Here is a 26,810-nt window from a genome sequence, read left to right on the forward strand (position 1 = left end):
TTTTTGTTTGATTTTTATTTTTTATTGAAGTGCTGTACACTGAAACTAACACAACATTGACCACGTTTTATTGAAAGGCAGACCCATCTTTTAGTCACATAAAACTCCCAAGAAAAGGGGCCTTCACGGAAATAACGTGGAAAAAGACCTCTCATGAATGACCTCTTTTTAGAAGGGTGGGTGGATAGGAAGATGCAGGAGGACTATAGTTAAAAAAAAAAAAAAAAAAAAGTAGACCTGGAGTTAGAAGATTAGAGGTCTAGTCCCAGCTGTTTACCAGTTAACCTAATGTCCCTAGGTCTCAGTTCCCTCATTTGTAAAATGGGATGATAACAGTATCCACATTTTTGGTCACGGTGAGACTTTGATGAGGAAAGGCATATGAAGCAAGTATTGTAGAATGCAGACATAGCTGGGATGATGATGATGACAGAGATGTTAAAACACAGGCTGTGTGACATTGGGAAAGTCACTTAGATACTCTGGCTTCAGTTTCCTCATCTTCAGAAGGAGCAAATCTCATAGGATCAGTTGGAATTCTGTTCAGCAACAGTTCTTACGTTTCTTGAGTATCTTCTGTGTTGGTGCCACACTGAGAATTCAGAGCAGGGTGAGGCTGGGTCCTCACTCTCCAGAAGCTCACCATGGGGGAAGGGGACAGACACACGCACTGATGACTCTTCTTTTGAGAAGACATGGTCTCAAAAAACATCGAGGTTCATGGGTGTAAGTGTTCAGGGCAGGAGGGTCCTGAAGAGCTTGGTAGGGAGGGAGTGTTTGGGCTTTGAAGGGTGAGTAGAGAAGGATTGTCTTCCCCTGTTGAGAAACATTTATCCTCAGGATAAAGCCCAAACTCTTCAGAGTTGATAAGCAAGGCACTAGGGTCAGACTGTGCAGTCCATCTTAGCTTTGCCACTTTCCAGACGGTGGAAGCCCTGCCTTGATACTTAATCTCTTGGTGAGTCAATGTCCTCATCTGAAAAATGGGGATACAGGACAGTAATAGTGCCTACCTCAAAGGGTGGTTGTGAGGATTAAATGAGGTAATACATGAAAAGTACTTGCAGCTGGGGTCACAGGAACTATTACATAAATATGAGCAGTTGTGATGAATATTCAATGCCTGGTTTGCTTCTACTTGTATTTCAGGTCTTAGGTTAGTCATCACCTCCTCTGGGAAGACTTTTCCGACACAGGCTAACTCCTAAGGCCACGTTGTGAGCTCCCACGGGTATCACTTCTTCTACCAAAGCACCGACACCAGTCATCTTTCGGTATCCCCACCAGACTGCAAACTCCATGGATAGGGGCCCGTGGATTGTGTTGGCTGCTGGAAGGGACACCTGGTAGGCACTCAGTCCCGCCCCGGGACTGACCCTGGGAGGGTGCAGAGCCGTGGGGGAAGGTAGGTGACCAACACGGGCTGGGTCTGCGCCCTAGGGAGAAAATGCAGCTTGACGAGTCAGGCGAGTGCGGGACCCCGCCCCGGCTCCTCCCCCAGCCGGGCTTCAGCCCCGCCCCCGCGCTGCTCCTGCCGGCGCTACTGGCCTGCGCGGTCCCCACCCTCCCCGCCTCCAGCGGAGCGGCCCCCGGCTTATTCCACTTGCGAGAAGCACCAAGCCGAGCCCGCCACCAACGCCGCTGAGGGATGCTGCGCTCCACGTCCACAGTCACCCTGCTCTCGAGCGGCGGCTCCAGCGCGCCCGGGGCGCCCAACAGGAGGGTGAGTAGCTGCTGTCCCGCTTCCTGTCCAGGCCGCCCGGCTGTCGGGGTCTGGGGATGGAGACGCACGGAAACCGGTCCCCTTGGCCCTGACACCCCACCTGGACTCAATTTTAGGTCCTGTCTCAGCTCTGAACGAGACCTTTCTTTTCTACGTCCCAGAGGCGCCGCACTGGCTCGAAGGGCTTAAGGGACTTTAGGGAATTTCCGGAGATTTCCTCCCCTTCCTGCCTCGCCTATCAAGCCAAGTGTATTGGTGGCACCAGTTTAAAAAGCAAGGGAAACTTTCTGCATTGTCCCTATCTTGAGACTCAAAGGTAATGAATGTCTTTAACACCCAAACTTTCCTCCTTCCAGTGATGAAAAGAAAGGGCCACTTGTCCCCACTCGTGATAGAGTAACACTGATTTGGAGTGCGCTTAATCTAGGTAGGCTTCAGTTTTATCAATACAAAGTAGAAATTACCTGCTGGCCACCTAGGAGCCCAGTTGTGGGACTTGGGTTTCTGCAAACTGCTTTCTTCTTTCTGATTTAAGTATTAGCACAGTGGGCACCATCTTCACCTAGGTTGCCCTTTGGAAGTGATGTTTCTTTGCCATCTTTGTTGCATCTTTTCTCATCTCTCCAGATGCTCTTTGAAAGAAATGCTAGCCACATCGTTCCCATTGCATATCTCTTCCAAGATTTGTACCTCAGAGCATACTGCCAGGGCTTTGGTTTATGCCTTTTTGGTTCATCTGTTCATTATGATGTTCAGTACTCATCATTTGGGTGAGCACTTTTCTGTGGTTGAGACTTCTCTAATCATATTTCCCCTAGGTTTAGCTAAACAAGTAGGTAAGTCCAAGCCAGGGCCCCTTTTGGTACTCCTATCTGTTTTCTAGTCTTGTAGACGTGCTTATTTGATTTTGTATACCTCAACCAAGAGACTGGCAGTTGTCTTCAATGCTGTTTTTCTTTAGCTCTGGAAGAAAGACTCTGTGTTACCCCTGGGTCTGGGCCAGGTGATGGGTTCAGATATGTGCACGTGCACCACTTAGGGCTGACAGAACTCTGGTTGTCCAATCATTAGCTTCATAAAGAAAGATCCCCATTAGGTCCAAGTGGGTTTCCAACCACAATCCCAGCCTTACACCAAGATGGGTGTTTGCCTTTTTTTTGGGAAATCCTTCTCAGTTGGAACATAATTATGACTGAGAAAGAATGAAGTTACTGAAAAGCTAGCCCTGAGCCTGGACAGCGTCACACATGGGACCAGATTGCATTAAATTCTCTAGGTCCCCCTCCAGAGTGGGTACTAGTTGGGTGGCTAGAGTGATAATGGGTGGATGAAATGCGACTAATATAGTAGGTAACTTTTCTGAAGATTTTTTTTCTCAAATATTTACTTTCAAGTATTTCTTTAGTTGTAAGTGCTGTGGTGTCTGGCACAATAAACACACTACTGAGAAGCCTTTGCTCTTTGAATAAGACAACTGAAATACTTTGGTCTGAGTGGGTCTGCACCCTGAATCAGACCGTGTAGGGCTGCTCTGAGCACATGGGTAGGTTCTGCAAAGAAGATATCTAAAGTTTCTAGGGTCCCCTTTATGACTTCCAACTCTGCTCAGGATTTGCAAATGGCACAAGTACTGTGTGTGTGTATGTGTAAACTATGATCTTTGATTAATTGATTTATTAAACAATGTTTATAGATCTGTGTGATGCAGGGCTAGATATTGGGGTCCACTCCAACTGTGGGAGCAGACATTGTCACAGGCTACCATATGCAAAATGATGGTTGTAATAGTGGGGTAGAGTGTTGACAAGGTGGTATAGAAGCTAAAAGAAAAGGTTCTTGAAGCATCTGAGGAAGGCCTCCCTCTGTAGGAGACATGTGTGTTTAGTCTTGCAGGATGAGTGGGACTTTGTAAGGCAATTGACATCATTGAGATACTGAAAAAAGGAAATATGATTCTTCTAAATGGAACTCTTGGCATATACTGTATAACAGTGGTGTATTGGACCTGCTTTAGGGCAAAACACTTATTTTTTTGAAAAACAAGAATAGGATGCCTTGAAAATAAAATTGTAGACCAAACAAGTGAAAAGCAAAAAAGTGTTCCCTAAGTTGAAAGTTTTTCAATAAACTCTGTATTGTTCTGTCTTTGCTCTCAGATATTGGACAAGTGATGGTCTTGAACAGTAACAAGTTAGCCATTAAAATAACATTTCTGTTTCATCCAAAGAGCTTACCAAATTAGGGACTGCAGGGGAACCAGGTTGTGTTGATCCAGGCATTCAAGCCAACCAGAAATGGCGCTGACAGCTGACACTGAGCAGGGAGTTCTCTGAGTCAGCCACCAGGGTGGTATGGCCAGACCAGAGTGTCACTAGTTATCCTTTGTTCAATAGCTGCCACCTACAATTTGTACTTCCTTCTTATCTGAAATCTCTCAAGGGGGAAAAAAAAAAAACAGGTGGGAGAGTAATTTCTGTCAGCTGATAAACAAAGCTCTGAGAGGCATTTATGGATGCCAACCAGCAGGGGTTATAAAATTAAAAAAAAAAATCTGCCTTCCAACCAGTTGTGCACTAAAAATAGTTTTATCTATGGCAACAGCAGGAAGATAAATTGGCTGGAGAATAACCATAGACAGGTTGATGACCTTGGAGAATAAACGTGTTTTAAAATCTTGACATTGCTTTGTGATTTGGAAAGGAATTTTGTAAATGCAGTTAATCCCACTGAATGAGACTTTGCAGTGAAAGGTCAGTTGTGTGGCCAGGTTGTGTGCTTTGGGGGAAAGGCACGTGTTGCTTTGTGCAGCCAGATGTATTTGGTTGAGCTGTTCAGCGAGGGTGGTGTGACATGATAGACTTGTCAGGGGTTCCCCCAGCACCATGCTCTGTCGATAATAGGAGACTGTTGGCTACAGTTACTGGTATCATGGCCCCTCAGTGGCACATAAAAAACAAAACCAAACCCAACAAGGCCACAGGGATAGGACTGTCTCGTGGCCTGCTCTTGCCAATATTTCTTTGTATTTGGCAAAGGCTTCCTTCGTTCAAAACTGGAATGGGCTGCTCAGTCATTACTTCCTCACTCTCCTGGGTCCCATTTCTGTCTGATAGGCTCAAAAGAAAGAATTCTCCTTAGCTGGCCGGTGAGTGGGTCAGACAGGTGTTTACCTCACTTCCTTTTCCTTTCACAGAAACATCTATGTGCATAACTTCTGTATCATCCTATGGGGCTCTGAGGAAGGGACACTGGGCATTGTGGGACCTCAGTGTCTGGTGGAAGGAGGCTGGGTGCAGCATCCCCCAGGGAGGGGATGGGCAGGGGGCCCGCTGTACTCAGAAAACAGTTGGCTGCTCCCCTGGGACCTCCTGAACCCAGTTGAGAGGTTTTAGTCAAAAAGCCTCTGCCACTAAGAATTGGTAGTCGTAGGCTCGGAAAAAAAATGTCCCGACTTCTCTGCTTTGGTTCACCCATCTCGCTGTGTCAGATGTAGGATGAAGGGACCTGAGTTCTGGGGATTCTTAAGGAAACCTGAGACCCGGAGGCTGGGTGTTACCACTGAGCTTCTGGTGACTTAGGAAACCCTTTCAGGTCAGCCTCAAAAATTGTAGAATTGAGTGCAGGGAGCTGTGGATCCTGGGCCAACTAACTAGAGACCAAGTTGAAATGTTTCGATCTAATATATAATACTTCCAGTGATTACGTGTGTTACGGTCTTCTGGCTTCCTGCAGCCATCTCTCTCCGCCGAAAACTGTCCTGATAGGTATTTCCCAGCACACAGAATAGTAACACAGAGGTATTTACCTCTTTCCGTCCTTAGAAGAGTGATATTTCCTAAATGTTAGTCACCCTGTTGACTGTTCTTTGTCTTTTAAGGCCAGAGTGATCCCTCTAAAGTGCAATTACCTAGCCCCTCTACTTCAAGACCCCCCTCAGTCTTGTACCCCCAGGAACAAGCACAAACCCCCTTAGTTTAGTACCCAGGGCCTTCTGATCGGGCCTTTGCCTTCCCCTTCCCCCTCCTCATTCATACTCTTTGCAGGTGTCCCAAATTACTTGCTATTCCCCAAGCTTTTGATGCTGTTCCTCGCCTCTGACAAAGGGTCAGCGCCTCCAGGAAGTCTGCTCTGAACCCCCTCTTCCGTGTTCCCCTAGAGGCCTGTGCACCCCATCATTGCTCCTATCTATGATTAACTACTTCAGAAGGTTTCAGGACCCTGCCTCCCCAAGCCTGGTGTAATAGGTGCTTAAAAAGAAGAGGGTCTCCAGGGTCCTCAAACAGCCACACTTAACACTGAGTTGGCAAACGGGAAAACAGGAAGCGAAGCTTGGGATGAAGCCAGCCCATGACCTCTGGCCCACCTGGGCAGGAAGCAGGTGCCCTGTGGATGGGAGTGTCGGCCCAGGTGAGGAGTTTGACAGCTCTGGGAAGCCCTCCAAATATTCCAGGTGCTTCATCCTGTTGCACTGCCGGAGTTTCATTCCTTTGGTTAAGTGAGTGGTTCTCTGTTTACGCATGGAATACTGAGAAGCTTAAAATACCTCTGCCCAGGCCCCAGCCCAGACCGTCTAAATGAGAACATTGGAAAGTAGAGAATAACATCAGCATTGTTTAGGCAGCTCCCCGGGTTATTCTAATGTGTGGCCGAGGATTGGAACTCTTCCTTCCAGGGTTGCTCTCCCAGACAGCTTTCTTGGAAATGCAGACAGTCCTGGGCCTGTGTTCTGAAAGGTCTCTTTGCCTTGGTGGAAGGGCAAGGTGGGGGGGTGGTCAGGGGGTAGGAGTCATAACACGCCAGGTCACACAGGTGTCTGCGTGTGTTCGTACCTGTGTTTTTCTCTCTGGGTCTTGGCATTCGGGGCACATGGTGAGCCTGGTACAGATGAGCCAGCTAGAGCAGGAAGGAGAAGTCACCATCCTCCTACTGATGAATTTTGTCTGGAGTCAGCCCTGACACAGAAAAGGGGGTTCCAGGACACTTTATGCCGCCTGGAAGAAGCGTCCAAGTATGTAGGTCAAGGGTTGGCAAGCTACAACCCTGTAGTCAGATGCAGCCCTCCACCTGTTTTGTACTCTGAGCTAAGAATGGTTGTTACAGGGCTTGCAGACCCTCAGTGTTTACTATCTGGCCCTTTACAGAAAAAGTTTGCCCCACCCTGATGTAGATAATCAGGCCTGCAAGTTCAGGGCCAAAGCCTACTTCAAAGTAAGAGGCCTACTTCAGAAGGGGCAGGCCCTGTTCCACCTGTGTATTCCAGAGATTTTATGCTTGTGCTTAGCAGAGGGATTGTGGTGTCCGTCCTCCCAGCTACAACCTTAGTGGCCACACCTTCTGTTGTTAGGTGGAGCTGGGCAGAGTCCCACGGTCACAAAGTGGACTAGACCTGAGGGAAGTGTAAATGCACTTGGCTCATTTCCTTAGGGAAATCCATGTTTGTAAACTGATGAGCAAACCTGGCACCTCCCTAGGTGATCTTCACCCCTTTTTATTTGAGAGGGACAGTTTTCCCTCAGGTGAGCCCAGGTACTTGAAGCTGAGAGCATGATGGTACGTGGATCCCAGAATCCCCCCTCCATGGGGACCAGCTTTCTGCCTCCACAAAGGGGGTCAGAAACAAGTCCCCAGAGGCCCGGCTTTGCTCCTAGGTGCCCTGATTGCAGACAAGGACTCGGTTGTGTATCTTCTTGTGGAAGAGGCTTGAATGCTCGCTGCCCCTGCCTTGCTATTCCTCCCATGGGGGTTGGTTTTTGAAGAAAGTGGGAGGCTCTCTGGGGAGTTTCAGGTACATTCTCCGTACTGTGTTTTAGTTCAACCTAAAAAGAAACCCACACTGATATTTACTGAGCAGGGCCTATTATGTGTTGATACTATGCTGAGCGCTGTAAGGGCTACAGAAGCAATTAAGGTACAAAGCCTACTTGGGAGCCCTGTTTCCCCCTCTCCAGTCCATGTTGTTGGGTGTGGAACATAATAGGAGGTACTCAATAATTGCTATTGAATCACTGAACTCAGATTTGAGTGTTAGTCCCTTCCTCCAGAAATTTAAATGGCTCCCCAATGTCTTCCATTAGAGGCCTTGCTTTGCCATCAGGCATTTGTAGCTTGTCAGAGTTTGGCCCCTACCTGTTTGTCCATTTTCCTCCCCCACTGTTGCTCAGGGTGCAGGCCCATTTACCATTTTCAGAACATGCCAGTGTCTATGCCTTTGGCCAGCCTGGAATGAATGCCTTGCCTGGTAATTGTCTGTTGTTATTCTGATGATGGATTCTCCCAACCTCACTGACCCAAGCAGTCCTTTCTCTCCTTCTATACCCAGCTCAAATGTCACCTCTAGGAGCCTTCCGACGTACTCCCACCTCCAGTTAAGATGATTGTTCTCCTTCCTATATTCCCAGGGTAAAAAAGACGACTTACAGAGTACTTGATATGTACCAGAAACTGTTCTAAGCCCTTTTCATTAGTTTCTTCATTAGTTTATTTAATCCTCGCCACAAGTTCAAGAGAGTGGTTCTGCAGTATTGTTAGCTGTGTTTTACAACTAAAGTAACTGAAGCAATAAAAATTAAGTAGCTTTCCAAAGGTTTCATAGCTAGTAGGTGTCAGAACCAAAATTGGAACCCAGAAGTGCAGTTCCATCGTGCCTTAACCACAAACGACCCTGTCTCTCCCAATATTATATTGGTTATACCAAGTGCTCTTGATTGCCCTTTGTGGGTGTGTTTCTGGATTATGAGCCTCTATGGGCATGGCTATTTCTTTTCCATATTAGTACCCTCATAGCCCTTAAAAGTATTTTACAAGTAGTGGGTGCTCAGTACTTAAAGTACACTAAATCCATCTTCCTGCTTTTGATGCACTGGAAGGGACCCTTTCTTGTAGGGACGGCTGGTCCAGCAGTAGTGTTCAGGGTAAGTAAGATTCAGCTCTCCTCAAAGTTCAGAACACAAGGCTGAGCCAGCTGCCGTGGGAACCCCTGGGAATAAACTACCTTACCTGCCTCTCAGGTACTGTCCAGCCTGGGCTGCTCTGGGTATTATGTACCTGAGTGTCAGGAAACCATGAAGGTCAGCATCCTAAAATGCTCAGAGAGATAAGCAACACTGCCTTGATCTTACTCAGTGGGACATTTTCCCACGGGGAGATTCCTGAAAGTGAATGACTTAAAGGGAGGTAATCTACTGGGTCAACCTATCTGATGCATTCAGGGGTTACTTAGTGCTTCTGTAAAGAAATTCAGAGTACTTTTTAGACCTTTGGGATGTTCTCTTTGCTGCTCCTGAAGCAGTCCTATGGGTCTAGGAAGGATTGATCTCTCTCTGTCTCTCTCTGTCTGATATAGTTGCTCTCAATCTTTATTATTGCTATGACTACTATGATTTTTAATTTAAAAACTTACACATACTTGGAACAGGTGTAGACATCGCAGAAATCCCACTTTCCAAAGATAACCACCACTACCACCAGCAGCAGCTGGCTGTGTTTCCTTAAAGACATTTCCGCCCCCCACAAATCTATACAAATTATCAGATTGTATTTAAAAAACAAAAATGGGGTTATTGTTAACATTTTTCCCCCAGCACCTTTCTTTTTTTCACATGACAATACATTTGACCATCTTATTAGGAAGGGTCTGATCCTGTTCCAAGCTGGGTTTGAACTGCATCTGTATAGTCAGTCCATCTGTGGATCAGCACTGATTACAGAATGCAAGCACCACGTGTAATCCATGCCTTACTGTTTCCATAAAAGCACTTCTAATGACAAGAGTAAACACTCTACACAGGGGCCTGGGTGTAGCCGCAAGCACCTGCTGCACCTGCCAGATAGCTTTGAAGTCAAATGTTTATTTTACATGTTCATTTTATTTTAATTCATTATCTATCACCAGGTAAAACTGATAGTTTAGAGAAATGCATTCTCTTTATCCTGCGTCTTTGCGTACAATAGGGTATACATGGTTCGGGGAGACTTACAGGAAGTGTGTTGAGGAATATCGGAGTTCTGAGTGGACAAATAAAGAATTGTCTCAATCAGGGGGAGGGGACTTCTCATTTTGAGTGATTGGACCCATGAGGTCCCTTCTGGGCCTTGTCTTTTCTTCAGGTTTTTAGTTTATTCTGAAAATTATTGCCATTAGGGATTACCCCTCTAGGGCAATCAGCCTAAAAAAAGGTATCACTTGCAGTACTAATACCCATTAGATCCGTTGACCAAATTGTTTAGTATTATAGAAAGCAGAGCCAGGAAGCCAGTTAAGCCTATATCATTTTGGAGCTTGTAGGATGATGATAATATCTAGATAATAATAAAAATATCTAACACTGATAGAGGCTTACTATGTGCCAGACACCTTCCTTCACCTGCCTTTACCCTTGAGATTCAGAGAGATTAAAAATTTGCTCATAATCAACACAGCCTAGTAGGTATTGGAACCTGTGTATGTGCATGTGCACCTGTGTAGGTATATACATGTGTGCGCATACTCTGTGTGTGGGGGGGTGTGTGATGTGGTGCAGGAGAAAAGCCCTTCCTTTTCTCTGCAAAATTGTGCTGTGGCTCAGATCCAGCCTACCAGACAAGATTATTGAGCATCACAGACTTGGATTACCTGCCTGGTATGAGTTACACTTTGATGTTTGTGCAAATGCCAGCTGTTTTCAGCCAGTCCAAGTGGCCTGTAATCAAAGGGTTACCTTTCTCTGGAGGCCCTCGAATTCCCATCAGTGTTGTGGATTGTCAGCTACGAGAGCTACGTGCTGGGATGGCTTGGTTTCTCTTTGGCCAGCATGACTGGCGATGAGCTTTGAAGGTATTGCAAAGTTGGCCATGTGTCAGGCCACGTCTCACCCTGGGGTCACTGGAGTCAAAGCTTGCCCAGAGGAGAGTGAGGATGAAGAAGGATCTTGAAACCAAATCACATGGCTGAAAGAACTGGGGTTGTTTAGTGCAGAAGAAAGGAGGTTCAGGCCTGTGAAGAGTAAAGGGAATTCTGTTGCAGTCCCCGAGGGCACCCTGGGTCCATTAGGTAGGAGTTCTGAGGAAGAACTTGTAAGTTCATTATCAGGAAGCTAGAGGTGTCAGGTAGCAAAATGGGGTACCTCAGAGGGAGGCAGTGGTGTGTGTGGAAGTGCTGATGTGTTCCAAATGTGTTCTCACCTGTACATGGAAAATGTTACCCTCCGGCTGGGTGTCCACCTGCCAGGAGCACTGTTGGGTTAGGGGGTTCCTTCGTAGGCTGGCAGGTTGGCGTTCAAAGGTCTTTTACAATCATTTCCAACGCTGGGCTTCTTGGATGCAGGGTACTTCTGCTCAGAAGCTGCCCTGTGGACCAGTGCAGATCTGTGACCCTGCAAACCAGGTTGGGGGGTGTATTAGTTTGCTAGGGTTGCTGCAAAAAGGTACCACAGGCCGGGTGACTTAAGCAGCAGCAACGTATTGTCTCACGGTTGTGGAGACTGGAAGTCCAAAATCAAGGTGTCAGCAGGATTGGTTCCTTAGGGGGGCTGTGAGGAAAGGGTCTGTTCCAGGCCCTTCTCCTTCGCATGCTCACATGGTGTTCTTCCTGTATGCGTGTCTGTCTCCCAATTTCCCCGTTATATAAGGACACCAGTTATTTGGGATTAGGACCCACCCTAATGACCTCATTTTAGCTTCTGTAACCTCTATGAAGACCCTGTTTTCAAATAAAGTCACGTTCTGAGGTGCTAGGGGTTAGGACTTCAACATAATACATTTTAGGGGGACACAATTCAACTCATAACAGGGACAAGCAGTGCTCTCATGAGGGCAGTTGGCTGTGGGCTGGGCACTCTGGGTGCTGCTTTGGCCCTCTGGGGTTTTGTTGTTGTTTTAATGGTAGGATCACTTCTCTCTGGAAAATGTCACAGTAGGACCAGGCTGTGACAATAGGATGAAATAGACATCATGTGGCATTAAGTACATTGTCATTGTTGTGCAACCATCACCACTGTCCATCTCCAGAATTTTTTCATCTTTTCCAACTGAAACTCCATACCCATGAAAGGATAACTCAGCCCCTGGCAACCGCCATTCTGCTCTCTGTCTCTATGAATTTGACTACTCTAGGGACCTCATGTAAGTGGAAGCATATTGGATTTGTCCTTTTGTGCCTGCCTTATTTCACTCAGCATAATGTCCTCAAGTTTCCTCCACGTTGTAGCATGTGTCAGAATTCTCTTCCTTTATAAGGCTGTATAATATTCTGTTCTATGTACGTACCACATTTTATTCCTTCATGCATTGATGGACATTTGGGATGTTTCTACCTTTTGGCTGTTGTGAATAATGCTGCTGTGAACATGGGTATATAGACTTTTTAAAAAAAGGTTGTGATTAAACATGTACATGTCTGTTATAGGAAAAGCCAACACAGAGTCAAGTAGAAAGCACCCTCCTACCCCATCACCACTGTGTATAGTTTGGCCTCTATCCTCCTAGCTGTATTTTGGCCTATGGATGTGAAATCAGATCGTTCTGTACTGTCACGGAACATGAGCCATTTAAAAAAAAAGGTTTGAACTCTGTGAAACTATTCAGTAGTCTCCTAAAAAAGGAAAACATAAAACATAAGCAGTGAGGTGATGAGTGCCTGTGATGAGCCAGGCAAAGGCTGGTCTTACCCCGGCGTCCCCTGTGAGATTGGTACCATCATCACCATTGCTAAGTAGGGGAAAGAGGCTCTGAGAAGCCCCAGGTCATCTGGCTGCTGCAAATGCAAATGCAGGTTCATAACAGGCCTCTTCTCTCATCTCTCTTAGGCAAATGTCTGCAGACTACGGCTGACCGTACCTCCTGAAAGTCCAGTGTCTGAGTCAAGTGAAAAGAAGGTTGAAAGAAGAGAGAAGGTAAGCCATCTCTGAAGTGAAGCCCTGACCAGTTCCCATGTTTGTACTCTTTTATTTTAACCCCTTTTCCTGCCATCCTCCATCCAGGCTATTCACAGAGCCTGCATGTCAGCAGCTGTGTGATGAAAGGCCCTCTTGAACTTGCCCCCCACCTGCCATCTTCCCAGAAGTCAGGCTGCTTTGCTGCCTCCTGTCCCTGCTCTTGCTTCTTGGTGAACGTAGGCTCTGTGTGGCCTTGAGGCTCCGGGAGTGCTGGCCTTAGTGACAGGTGTTGTGGCTGGGAACGTGTTTTTCCTGAAAGAGCCTCATCCCGTTGAGTCAAAGGGCCCATTGTGAGCTGCCAGCGGGGCCTGAGCCTTTCTCTGTGGCTGGAGCCAGAGGCCGCGCTCACATGGTGGAGGGGTTGCCTGGAGAGGAGCAGCCCAGCAGCAGCTCTGGCGCGGCAAGGGCACCTGGCTGCAGGGAGGAGTTGCGCAGGCGTTTTTGTGCCAGCTGCTGTGCTACACGCTGGGCCACAAAGATAGCTCTGACCTTGGCCTTGCCTTGAGAAACTCGTAGTTTTGCAGGTGAGACAGACGTATAAGTAAACCAAGATGACGTGATCGTTCGAGTGTTAGGCTCCAGAAGTGTAAGCAGGGCTCTGGGAACATGGAGAGTTGGGCCATATCAAAGGACCCAGAAGCCTGTTTGAAAGGGCTCTCACTGGTAAAAATGGAAAAATTTCAACATTAAAAAGAATTAATGACAGTGATGAGCCGTGGCACATTGAATAATAAAAAACCCTCATGGATTTATAGTAATAATCAGAGAGAGAGATTCAGAGAGAGATTATAAAAGGGAAAGCTCTTCTTTATATGACATCAGCTGATAAATTTAGAAAATCTCTGCTTTGTAACCCCCAGGTCAGGTCATGAATGAATGCAAATACTAATTGGTGGAAGATGACTGTGGAGCAGTATATTCACGTGAGCTCAAGAGTATTACCCCACTGGGCTTCCCTGGTGGCGCAGTGGTTGAGAGTCCGCCTGCCGATGCAGGGGACACAGGTTCGTGCCCCGGTCCAGGAAGGTCCCACATGCCACGGAGCGGCTGGGCCCGTGAGCCATGGCCGCTGAGCCTGTGTGTCCGGAGACTGTGCTCCACAACGGGAGAGGCCACAGCAGTGAGAGGCCCGCGTACTGCAAAAAAAAAAAAAAGAGTATTACCTCACTGATCACTTACTGACTCTGAAGGTACAATATGCCACAGTATGGTAGCCAGTAGTTCTACCAGGTGATCCGATTCAGCATTACCAGTAGTGGGCAGCCTGCTATTATGTGACTTTTGATGTGATACAATTCAGAAGTAAACAATGTTACCAGTAATATTCATGCCAAACTTGTTTAATTGAATCTAGTAATAAGGACACAGAAAAATCCAAAATGTGGGACTGTCTACAAAAAATTAGCCAGGCTCCCTTAATAAATTCAATGTTATTTCAGAAAAATGAGAATCTGTTGGAGATAAAAGGAACTAGAGAGACTTAATATCATTATAACAAATTAAACCTTAATTAAATCCTGGATCCAAAAAAAATCTATAAAGGATATATTGGGATAACTGTACAGTTTTGAATATGAACCCATATATTACATATTATTGAATAAATAGTACTTTTCTTACTTGTGATAATGGTACATTGGTTACTTAGTTTATTCTTCCAGCTTCTCTGTACCTTTGAGCATTCTCCAAAGAAAAAGTTTGGGGGTAAAAGCTCATAACCAAAGAGAGCGGGAGTGGTCAGGCTTTGGCTGCTGGACCCTGGCTGATGACCAGGGGCCTGTGTTGCTGGGGGAAGGGGTCCCCTTCTGCCCTCACCAATCCCCTCCCTGTCCTTCCTTTCAAAGCTGATAGATTGGTCAGAGAAGTGGCCCTGGGCTGTGTCCAGGGGCTCATGGGCAGCTTAGCACATGGGGAATCAGAACGAGTGCTTGCTGGAGAAAGGGGCCCAGGCTGGGGTGAGTGACAGGACAAGGGCCTCGTATGCATGGTAGACACAGTGGGAAATTTGGTCTTTGGGAGTTAGACCCGAGCCGCACGCCTGGGGAGATGTTTGTGAGGGGCTTCTGGGTGCTGACACTGGGACAGTGGATGCTGTGAGGCACCGGAGTGCATGTCACTGCACAAGAATAGTCAAGTATTCCTGAAGAAAGAGGCAAAGTGTTCTATGTCATGGGTGCCTTGGTAACCACGTTGTGTACCGATTTCCCTATTGGTCTTGAACAGCGCTTTTCAAACTTTTAAAAGCAATTAGACCCTCCTTTTTTTTGTTTTGTTTTTGATCAAAATGTCATCCTGAAGCAGGATGTAATCCAGGTGAAAGTGGTGCGTGGTGGGGGACAAAGTGCTTCCAGTCTCCCTGCACCCTCCTGCCTGGGAACTCAAGGGGCGTGCGGAGAAATGCTGGGGGAGAGAATGCACCAGGATGCTTCTTAGACTGGGTGGACCAGGTGTGCAGCCTGAGTGCCCGTCTCTGATGCATCGGTGGCTCACTGCAGAAGAACTGGGGTAGAGAGGAGGAGGGTGCGGCTGCCTGTTACCCCAGAACCGAAGTCCTTGGGTGGTGGCCGCACTTGAAGGTCCTGGTGGTAACTGTGAGGCTGTTCTGGGTGATTTCGTCACCATGTCCTAGCCAGGTGCCTGGTCTTGAGTCATTGGGAGCCAGAGGCAGGCACCAGCAGGGAGGCCCTGGGGGTGCCAGCTCCTCTGATGTGCCTTCGGTGTGGCTGCCCCTCTCTGTGACATCATACATAGCCCACAAAATTGCAAGATGCCGGGAACACTGGTGAAGTGACTGGTTCCTTTGGAGGGGTCTGCAGCGTGCAAAGGCGGGGTTTGGAGCTCAATCGGATGTAGAAGCTGCAAATGGCCCAGTGGGTTGCTGATAAAGCGAAACTTCTCAGAGGATTTCCAGGGCCCTGTTAGAGCTTCAGCCGGCTGAGGGCAGGACTGGGCCTTGTTCTTTTTCACAGTCATGGAGGATGCTTAGTGTCTTTTGAGGACCTAAGGATGCCATGGGCCACACGTAGACACCACTGCCAGCTGGGCCATTCTGTCTGCTGGCCCCAAATCATCAGGAAGAGGAATTACTCACAGTGGAGCTGGGGAAGGGTGTAGCAGGTGGTACAGGTTGCCCAGCTTCAGGATGGGGTGTTTGGAGGTTTCTGGAGGTAATTACAACAGAGGCAGCGTCTTTCTCTGGAGTCATGGGTTCCTTGGGTGGATGTGGACGGCTTCCTGCTCCTAAGGCAGATGCCCAGGTGCCTGCTTCTCTTTGTCTTTCTCTTAAGGAAGATCCCACCTGCCCCGAGACTGCTTTGCCCAGTCCACGGATGGCTCCCAGATACTTTGTTTCTCTGCTATTAGTTTCCTCATCTTTCAAGTAGGCACATTAAAGCCTAGCTGCAAAGAGTAACTGAGCTAGTATATGCAAAGGTCCCACCACAGTGTCTGGCCTGTAACACTGATTAGAGAGGCGATGACTTAATGCCAAATTGCTTCCCCTTGTTTGTCAAACCCAGTGGCCCTGGTTCTTGCTTTTCTCCCCTGTCCCCCCTGGAGAAGTCATTCTCCTTCCTGAAACTGCCTGTCCTGCATCTCCTCCTCCCTTTTGGGCTGTGCCTGCTGCATCTTTTCTGATGTTATTATGTCCTCCTCTGAGCATCCCTCTGCCAATACACCTGGGCCTCGCCTCCTCTCTCTGCAGAAACCTTACCTCAGAGAACTCCTCCGTACACAGGTTGGCCGCTTTGGGGAGGATGCACACCCCGTACATCAGCTTTGCTCTCCCGAGTCCTGTCCTACTGGTGGCTGAGTTGGTGTTCAGTGTTCTCTGCATGGTGTTACTTTTATGGACAGATATTTTATTGCTGTATTACCATTATTTTACCTTTTTTTTTTTTTTTTTTTGCGGTACACGGGCCTCTCACTGCTGTGGCCTCTCCCGTTGCGGAGCACAGGCTCCGGACGCGCAGGCTCAGAGGCCATGGCTCACGGGCCCAGCCGCTCCGCGGCATGTGGGATCTTCCCCAACCGGGGCACAAACCCGCGTCCCCTGCATCGGCAGGCGGACTCCCAACCACTGCGCCACCAGGGAAGCCCTACCATTATTTTAGTATTTAAAAGTATGAAATCTGGATCATTTATGAGTCTCTGCCCAGCCACACTCAGTTTCTCCAAGTCTCCTCACCCTTCAAGGCCCTACTGAAGGCCCGCTTCCTCACGACCTTCCTGGACTGCCTGTGCTTGGGTGATTATCCCCTCTCTTGAGCTACAGGATGCCCAGGCTACCCTCTCCCTTGGCACCTAGCCATCTGCTGCTAAGCACTCCACATGTATACATACATATTCCTGCAACATCCGTGTACATATATACACACACATAAAAATGTGCAGTCTTTTAATTTTGCCCATAGTTGGCGCTTAGTGCGTGACTGTGGATTATGGTGATTCAGTTTTGTATTAGTTTCCTTGGGCTGCCATAAAAAAGTTGCGCAAACTGGGGGGCTTAAACAACAGAAGTTTATGGCGTCCCAGTCTTGGAGGCTGAAAGTCTGGGGTCACGGTATCAGCAGGGCTATGCTCTCTCTGAGGGCTCCAGGGAAGAATCCTTCCTTGCCTCTTTCAGCTTCTGGCGGCGGTTGGCAGTCCCGGGCTGCGGCAGCATCAGTCCAGCTGTACGTGCTGCTCTCCCTGTGTGTGTGTTTGCCTCTGAATCCAACTTGTCCTCTTTTTGTAAGGACACTTGTCATATAGGATTAGGTCTTAACTCCAGGGACCTCTTCTTAACTGGACCCTGTCTCCAAATAAGGCCAAATTCTGAGGTACTGGGGAAGGGGGCTCCAACGTGCTCTCTATTTGCAGGACACAGTTCAACCCATGATAAGTTTCTTTGTGGAATATTATCACCTTAAATTGTATTAACAGCTCGGGCAAATGAGCGATGGACTTTTATTTGTATATTAAATGTCATTAATTCTATGGAAGAGGAAATGCTGATTAGTTTGTAGACACAAATTTCGTGTTGAGGGATTGATGAGATGTTTATTAAATTGTTGAACATTAAAATTAAAATTGGTAGTAGATAATTTTGAAATTAAACCCCTATCATATTCTTTTTTTTTTTTTCGGTATGTGGGCCTCTCACTGTTGTGGCCTCTCCCGTTGCGGAGCACAGGCTCCGGACGCACAGGCCCAGCGGCCATGGCTCACGGGCCCAGCCGCTCCGCGGCATGTGGGATCCTCCCAGACCGGGGCACGAACCCGCTTCCCCCGCATCGGCAGGCGGACTCTCAACCACCACGCCACCAGGGAAGCCCAACCCCTATCATTTTCAAAGAACTTTGTGAATGTATGTATCCATATTCCTATCCAAATCTATGTGCAAATATTCTTATGCACACACAGATACACACATACACAGAGAAGTAAGAGATAGAACCAACACCAGCTATTAAACCTTTATCGTGTTGAATCAGGGTCTCACTGCATAGTTGAATTTTAGAGAATACAATCTAAGCTCTGCCTGTTCAGAGGCTGTGCGATGGTGAGGTGTTTCCAAAGTGACAAAGTAGCTTGAAGTGGATAATATTTTAATTAGCTATTAGCATCCTTCTGTCATAGATGTCCTTTAGTGACTTGCGTTTTTAAAGAAGTTGTTTCTCTCTCGACCTTGGAGAACCCTGAGTGAGGGAGAGCGGATATATGTGTATGTATAAAAAGTCAGGGGCTTTCCTAGCCCAGTAAAATGGTTAAAAGGAAACCCTTGCCATTCAGTTTTATAGTCCTTGTTCCCTTAAAAGCCCCGGATGAATAAGCCTGCTGCGTTCTCATCCTTGGCGTGACTGTTTATACAACATCACGAACTGTTGCCAGGTGAGGGAGTGTGCTGCTGTGATTCAGATGGGGCTGGAGCTGCCCTGCCGATAGCGTGTAGGACTCTATGTGCCTCTCAGAGATAGCAGCCCCTGGAGGGCAAAGAGGCCTGGGTTCTAGTGCTGGCTGCCTGATCCCTCGAGGTCGTGGTTGGGCCACTCAAGTCATCTCCAGGGGCCTCAATTTCCTCTTCTAGCAAATGGAAAGGTTAGCCTGGAGCCAGCATTTCCCCACACTTCTTTAGTTCTGGAACTCTTTATTCAAACGAATATGTATGATAGCGCCATCTGTAGAACGGTGAAAGTGCAGTGGCTGTGGTTTAACATAAGGTCAGGGCTGCGTTGGCTGCCCCAGCAGTGCCCCCACCCCACAACCTCATTGGACACAGAGGAGGGGCCAGGAGATTGCGCACCAAGCTCTTGAATTTTCCTAGCAGAGAAACCAAGGCCAGTTCAGGGGTGAGCGTTTCACTGTCAGAGTAAATCTGGTGACTGTGATGGGCATAGCAAAAGGAACCAAGAGGAGAGAGGTGGACAGACAGGCGGAAGCATCCAGACAGATGTGGAGAATTTAGTAGGAAATCAGATGCTCGGAAATGTAAAGCCACCACCGCTAACAATAGAATCTGTCAGTTATCTGCTAGTATGCCCAGCAGTGCACTAGATGATTTATGTATATTATTCCATGTATTCCTTAAAACAAGCTTCTGAAATTCGTGGTATTATCCCCATTTTACTGTTCAGGACCCTGAAACAGTGAAGTAAGTCACTTGCACAGGGCCACACAGCTAGTAGTAGTAATAGGTCTGTCTCAGATCTGTGCCCTGGCCGTGTCATCATGGTGATGTCAACTTGCACACTTCCTCCTATCAGGAAAGTCTGTTGTATCAGTCAAGGTAACTTACCTAAGGTGTGTACTATACCCCTGGGTTCCAGAAAAGAATTGATCCTCCCACCTCCCCGAAGATATTCTTCTCCTCTTTTTTCTGGAGTGTTTAGGCCTAAGCAGCTATTGTCTGCTTAGAATGGAGTAATATCTTTAAGATACTACTTAGAGATATCTTTATAGATAGAGTATATCTTTAGAGTAGTATAAAGAGTAATATCTCTAAGATATTAGTATAGAGTATAGAGTAATATCTTTAAGAGGTTACTCTTATAAGGATACTATGATGAGAACTACATTCTCTTGTGGGATTTCTGCTTGGCTAGAATTTTTCTTTCCCTTCTCATCTTTAAGCATTCAAAGTGATCCGTCTTTTTCCAAGCATGAGTTTATGTAGGCAGTGGTCTCTATTCCGTCTGTGAGATAGTCAGAAATAACAAGTATCTCAATAAGCCAGATGTCTCCATTTCTCTGAGAGGACAGGGCTGCCCATCCCCTCCCTATTTCCCTCCCAGGCTGTGGAAGAGCCCCTTAGGCTCAGCTGTAGCGTTCATTGTTGTCACAATCGGGCAAAACAAAGTCAAGCATGAGTAATGACCAGGAACCGTAATTTGCTGTGATGGACACACAGGTCAGACAGGTCAGAGCACATTCCTGAAAGTCACCTCTTCTGCCTACAAGATGGATAGGATGCCCAGAGGCTCAGCACTTAGAGTCCCCAGGTCAGCTGCCACCCTCTGGCTTCAAGAAGAGGTCCCAAACAAAAAGTTTTGGAAATAACTTGGCTTATAGTTTTCAAGTCAGTCAATCCATGTTACGGTCCATCTAAGTCATATTGGCAGCTGGACGTGTGACCAGCTGCCTGTCCTAGCCTCTGGGGTCAGGGGTTGGCTGTGGTGGTCTACCACCATCAATTTGGATTTTTGGAAAACTGTGTTTCTGGTATTATTCTCTAAGAACCCTTCTTGACCATGGGATTTTCTTCCTTTGCACAGATCAGTGTCTAGGATGACCACATACTCCAAATATTCTGGCCTAAGCACAATTCCAAATATCCTCTCTCTCTTCTTGCCTTCAAAATGTACTTATTGAGAGCTTCCTGGTGGCACAGTGGTTGACAGTCTGCCTGCTAATGCAGGGGACATGGGTTCGTGCCCTGGTCCGGGAAGATCCCACATGCCGCGGAGCAGCTGGGCCCATGAGTCATGGCCGCTGAGCCTGCGCGTCCGGAGCCTGTGCTCCGCAACGGGAGAGGCCACAATAGTGAGAGGCCCGCGTACCGCAAAAAAAAAAAAAAAAAAAAAGTACTTATTGAGCATCTATTTATACTAAGTATCGGGGATACAGCGGTGACTACGGCAGATACACTCACTGCCTCTATAGAGCTTATCTCATTGTAAGATCTTATATACTCATTGTAAGATCTTATATAGGGTTTGGAAAATATGGTCATCTGTCACTGGATTCATATCCCAGCTCTCCCTCAGCAGTAAAACCCTTGCAGCAGGAGTTCAGGCTGGGTTACTTTTCTATAGTTTTTCTTTTCTAAGGCACTTGCCACCAAGTGTATCTTTAGGGAAAACAGCCATAGCATGAGCCTGTAAGTAAGTGTTTAGCTGTGCATACATCCCAGGGAACAGTTTCACTGAGACATTCTCTATATAGTTTACTGATGTTGCCTGTTGTTAATTCTGCTGCATTGCACAGAGGGATTTGGGATGCTCTTTCAGCTGATTGTCTCCTTTTCCCTTCTTTGGCAATAACTTTTTCATTCCGTGCATTTATTAGGGCTTTTGTTTGCAAGGTGATTTTACCTACTATTGTTTCATGCCCAGGAGGCTTTTAATAGGCCTAGTGTACATTTTTAAAAATTTGATTTTTTTTTAATACAGAGTAGCATTATAAACAAGTTTAAAACACTTTTAATTATGGAGAATTTCAAACATAAACAAAAGAAGAATACTGGACCCTTCACCTAGCTGACAACCCTCAGCCCATAGTCAGTCCTGGCCTGTTTCCACCCCTGTCCACTTCCTCCACCCTGTATCCCAGATATCACAAATAGTTTAAGCATATTTCTCTAAAAGATAAAGATTATCTCTTAATATAATCACAATGCTATTATCATGCCTAAAAATTAATATTTATCTTATGGGGAGATTATTTTAAAGGACATGAGGAGAAAAATTTAGCTATAAACACAGTGCCAAACGTGTCAGCTCTTTTCATTTTCTTCTGGGTTCTCCAGTTTTTGACCAAAATCATCCTGACCTTTCATAAAAATGATAGCAGTCTCAGCTCCTTTGCAACTTTTTCTGGATATAGATTTTATGATTGGGACAAATATCATCTCCCTGTCCCTCTGTCTAAGAGGAACAAAGGGTGTTCTCTTCAGGGGACCATAGTTACATATTCTGGGTAATTCCCCCAAACCTCTTCCAGCTTCTAAAGCTCCCTATTCATTCAGCAAATATTCATTGAGAAACTCCTTAAGTGGTGATCACTGTTAGATGCCAGGGATTGTGGTGGAAAAGAAGACAAACAAGACTCTAGACTTTTTGGAACTTCCAGTTGATAGGGGAGAAGGCCTTACATATATTAACGATGCTGATAGTCACCGCACTGTGATTGTGGGAAGTGTTGTGGCGCCCTGACAGTCTGAAGGGTCAGTGAAGATGACCTTGAGGGAAGGACATTTCAGCCCAGCAGTGGGCTCTGCAGGCAGAGGGAATAGCCTGTGTAAATGCCTGAGGCAAGAAGGAGGTTGGCTGATAAAGGAACAGAGAGGAGGTGGTGGGGACCAGGGAGATGGATGCCAGGAGGCTGGAGAAGAGCCTCCCATCCCGGCCCGTCTCCTCCCAATGGCCCTGGACCTGAGGGCCCGGCTCTTGGCTCCCGTAGCCCTGAGCTCTGTGGGCCGCAGGGACATGTGTGTTCCAATTCCTCTCCTCTTAGCTATCCTGAAGGCTTTCTGGTTAAGGAAAGGGTCTAGATTTGGAAAGACAGGCACAGGCACTTGAATGCTACCACCTTGGAAGAAAGAGTAATGCTTACACAGTAGGGTTACTGTGAGGATTAAATGTTGTATAATAAAATGGCTAGGCAACAAATATTTTCCCCTTCTCTTTCTCCATAACCATCCGTTCCCTTTCCCCGTCACAGCCCAGCAGCTCCTCATGCTGCCTCAGGAATCCTGTCCTTGTGGGACGGCCCATGCTGGTGGCCCTGCCTCTGAGCAGAGTCCTGTGCTGGGCCCTTCCCTGTGGGTCTGTCATTTAGACCCTGACCTTGTGGTAATTTTTTAGTTTTCATGTTTTGAAAATTAAAATAAAAATGATCAATTCAGGGCTTCCCTGGTGGCGCAGTGGTTGAGGGTCCACCTGCCGATGCAGGGGACACGGGTTCATGCCCCGGTCCGGGAAGATCCCACATGCCGTGGAGCGGCTGGGCCCGTGAGCCATGGACGCTGAGCCTGCGCGTCCGGAGCCTGTGCTCCGCAACGGGAGAGGCCACAACAGTGAGAGGCCCGCATACTGCAAAAAAAAAAAAAAAGATCAATTCAAAAATAATGCCTGTTATTTCAAACTAATTAAAAATTAGAATACAGAAGAGCATAAAGGGAAGAGTGAAATCCCATTTCACTGAGGAAACTATCATTAACGGTGTGGAGTCCATCTTTCTAGGTGTTTTATATACTCAAACACACACTTCTAAAACAAAAAATGGGAATATGAAATTTACTATTTTTTACTTAACAGAACTCTGGTATCTTTCCATGTGCATAATTTTCAGATCCACAACCTCTAGGGTGGTGTTTCACAGACTGTGTTGTCCTTGGCATGTTTGTATTTGCCTCCATCAGTGATGGTCCTCATCCCCCAGCGTGGGCAGGGAGGCAGAGTCCTCTGTATCCGGCCACCTGCACATCTTCCTGTAAGCCAGTCCACCTGCGAAAACCTTTGCTTTGCAGAAATGCATTCCCCCAAAACCTTAGGCCGACATCAGCTTGTTTTTCAGGAACTGGGTGGAGTTGGTGACAGAAAGAGCATGCTTTTGTTTCCCGGTATGTGGGGAGTTTCATTAGAGCTTTTCCTCTTCCTAATTAAATGTGTAGTAAAGCAGGGATATCTAATCCCGGCTTTGCACTCCACTGAGAGCCATTTAACCCCCCACTCACCTAAACTTAGGTACCAACTTCAAGAGTTGCCTCAGTGCCCGTGGGACCCAGGTATGAGGGGCTCAAGTGGAAGCATTTTCCAGAAGCAAATGCAGAGTGTCCCACTCCTCATATTTTCTCTCTTAACAGGTTTGTACGGAAGAGTGGGAAGCAATGGATGTTTCGTTTTCTTAATTTTTTTTTAAAAAAGCTCACACTGTAAACAAACCATACACAAGGGTATAAAGAAAAAATTGAAGTCATCCTGTCCTCCAGCATCCCTGCCCCTCCCCACTGTCCCCTCCTTAGAGGTCGTTAATGATTAATAATTTGTCTGGTAACTTTGCTTTATTTTTACAAACTTTGAATGGGATTATAAAGTACTTACTATTCTGCTGCAGATGAATGATTTTAAAATGCAAATTATAGTTTTATATGTCAAAGATGTTTCGCAAGTGCATAGAAAGAATTTATGCAAAGGTGGTTTTAAAATTAGTGTAAGAACAGAGTTGCCATAATGGAATTCAGCCTTCTGTGGCATTGTCCCAAGGAAGATTAGATGTAGGCTGGTTTTCCTCTGAAGTCTCACTGTCTCATCTTGAGTTTTTCACTTCCATATTGTGAAGGCCTACTCTGTGCCTCTACATGTATCAAAGCCTGCACTGTGGGGAGGTGTACTTAGTGTCAGACAGAATTGGGCTCGAATCTAGATGTGTGACCATAGGGGAGAGACTTAACCTCTCTGAACTTCAGTTTTCTCAGCTATAAAGTAGAGAGGACAGTCACCATGTCACGGTGTCGTTGTGAAGATTAAACGTGTAAGGGACATTTCTAGCTTATAGTAAGTGCTCAACAAATCTTAGTTTCTCTTCCTCCTGCTTCTTGAGCCTTCAGTCTATGAAGATGTGTTGGGACTTGGACATGTTCCCCACTTCCCAAAGGTATTTGCACTTTAGCACTGATCAGAGCTTTAACTGAGAGAGTTACGGAGCAGAAGATTCTTTTGGGGTGAAGTTATGCCACCTCTGCCTGGCTTTTCAGAAATATTTCATGAGTGGTCACAACAGGTGACCCTACCCCCTTTCCTTGGAACTGGCTCCAGGGTCATCCCTAATCTCAGAGGACAATCTGGCTGCCAGATGGCTGCCAAAATTCTTCCCTTGCGTATCTCAACCTCATGCATTTCAGGCCACACAGTTAATGATGAGGATGAAGTCATACAGAGGACCTGGTATAAAGAGAAAAACAGTATTCCCAAGAATGCGAGATTTTAGACACTCACTCTTGTTATCAGGGATGGCGCAAGTCCACCTGGCGCCTTTGTGAGAATTAAATAAAGGCACCTTCTCTGGGAAGATGGGGCCCTGCAGATGTACTACAAGGTAAAGGAACAGAGCTTTGGTAGAAATAAGGGAAAGGTGCTATTCCTCCAGGGTAAAGGCAGGCTCAGCCCAGGCCAGGTGTGACTTGGCAAGCAGAGACCAGGCTGGATTTCTACTGGCCGCTCTCCCCACTGCCAGGCACCCTAGTGCTGGGTACAACCTGCATAACCATATACAGTGGGCCGAGATGACAGCTGTCTCTACGAGGCCTAAAGAGTCATTATTCCTTTCTCTCTTTCTACCCTCTTTTAGTATCGTGACCTGAGCAATGGTGAACCCACCACGAAACTCCCTCAGGGTGTGGTCTATGGTGTGGTGCGAAGATCAGATCAAAACCAGCAGAAAGAAATGGTGGTGTATGGGTGGACCACCAATCAGCTGAAAGAAGAGATGAACTACATCAAAGACGTGAGTTGTTTAAGGATTTTTTTTTTCTGGTTTATACACTTCTTGTAGCATGTAAGAGGGTGGAGTTGGAAGCATTGATATGAATGTAATAGGCATTTTGAAACAATTCTAAGTGTTATCATTGTGGATGGAAATGTGGCTGCAGGTCTTCCTGGTAATAGGAAAAGCGCAGATGTAATTCTGCAGTGAGGTATAGAGTGAATTTCTAGATGTTACTAAGTAGGGATACTCAGGAGACCAAATGGCTTCTTTCTTCCATGTATGATAAGTAGGCTCTTAAGTAGTTTTGCTTATTACATTGAACACTGCTAATGTACGAGTTTGGACAACTATAAATTTGGATGCTTTTCGCTGCAAGTAACAGAAAAGCCAACTTGAAAAGGAATTTGTCTCATGTGGGGGTAACTCTAGGGGTAGGTGGGCTCTAAGCAGGCCTCTCCAAGCTCCAGTTCTACTTCTCTGAGTTTCCCCTGGTTCTTTTCTCCTTCAGCCTCATGCTCATGGCAACATCTAAAAATATGATGGTGTCTGGAGGAGGAAAAGAGGACAGTCATCTCTGGTTGCTCTATAGAGGCCCTCCATTAGACTTCTCCTTGTTTCTCATTGGCCAGGACCCAGGTCACATGCCCACTCCCAAATCCATCACTGGCAAGGGGAATAGGATGACTATTGCTGGTTCAGACCAATCAGTTAGGTTGAAATGGATGGTGGGAAGTCAACCACGATAGACATTGTCCAACCCAGGTCAATTAATACAGTTTTTTTGTAATTAATATTACATTTTTTTTTTTTTTTTTTGCCATGCTGCACGGCTTGCAGGATCTTAGTTCCCTGACCAGGGACTGAATATTACATTTCTTTTAAACTATATGTTCTATTGAGAAATTTTGGAAAATGTAAACATGTATGAAGAAGAAAACAAAATCACCTGTAATTCTACGATTCAACCAGAACAGTTGTTAACATTTTGGAGCATTTCCTTGTAATTTTTTCATTTCTTTTTAATCTATCTATCTATATCTATCTACTTACCTACCTGTCCCTCCCTCCCTCCCTCCCTCCATCCATCCATCCATCCATCCATCCATTTCCATTCCTTTTTGGTTCGCCCAGTGTCTCCCTAGATTGAGCAGTGCCTTTGTGACCCAAACCAAAGTGATTAGATAGAGAGGCAATGAGCTGCACCAAAACACTGGCCTGTGGACTAGAAAGTGAGAAGCAGGGGCAGCATGGGCAATACAGTCCCCATGGACCTTGGTTCAAGGTCTGGCTCTTTGGCCGAGACAAACTTTTGCCCTGTCTGGGCTTCAGTTTTCTCATGTATAGATTGTGAGGTCTGGGAAGGGACCTTTAAGGTCAAAACTAGTTCTTTGTGCCTCATTTTATTTGGTTGTGTTTGTGAATAAGACACAAAACACATGTTGTCAGCTGTCGTTTGAGTTTTTGAGAAGAACATCTCTTATCAAATATCAAAA

At 46.4% G+C, this 26,810-nt stretch overlaps 1 protein-coding gene across 3 annotated transcripts in view; it reads left to right on the top strand.

Annotated features, from left to right (window-relative positions):
• The window catches only part of MYZAP (myocardial zonula adherens protein), a 118,356-nt gene that overhangs the window by 16,096 nt on the left and 75,450 nt on the right, over window positions 1-26,810 (top strand). For 2 of the 3 annotated variants that reach the window (XM_081228754.1, XM_081228752.1), the window contains exons 4-6: window positions 1,150-1,723; window positions 12,505-12,591; window positions 25,180-25,335. In XM_081228754.1, coding sequence (XP_081084880.1) covers window positions 1,649-1,723; window positions 12,505-12,591; window positions 25,180-25,335 — 318 coding nt within the window. In that variant the 5' untranslated portion in view covers window positions 1,150-1,648. The remainder of the gene's footprint in view (window positions 1-1,149; window positions 1,724-12,504; window positions 12,592-25,179; window positions 25,336-26,810) is intronic. The other variant, XM_081228753.1, reaches the window with a different exon arrangement.

Source organism: Mesoplodon bidens (assembly GCF_964165515.1).
Source record: "Mesoplodon bidens genome assembly, chromosome: 3".
Taxonomy (NCBI): domain Eukaryota; kingdom Metazoa; phylum Chordata; class Mammalia; order Artiodactyla; family Ziphiidae; genus Mesoplodon; species Mesoplodon bidens.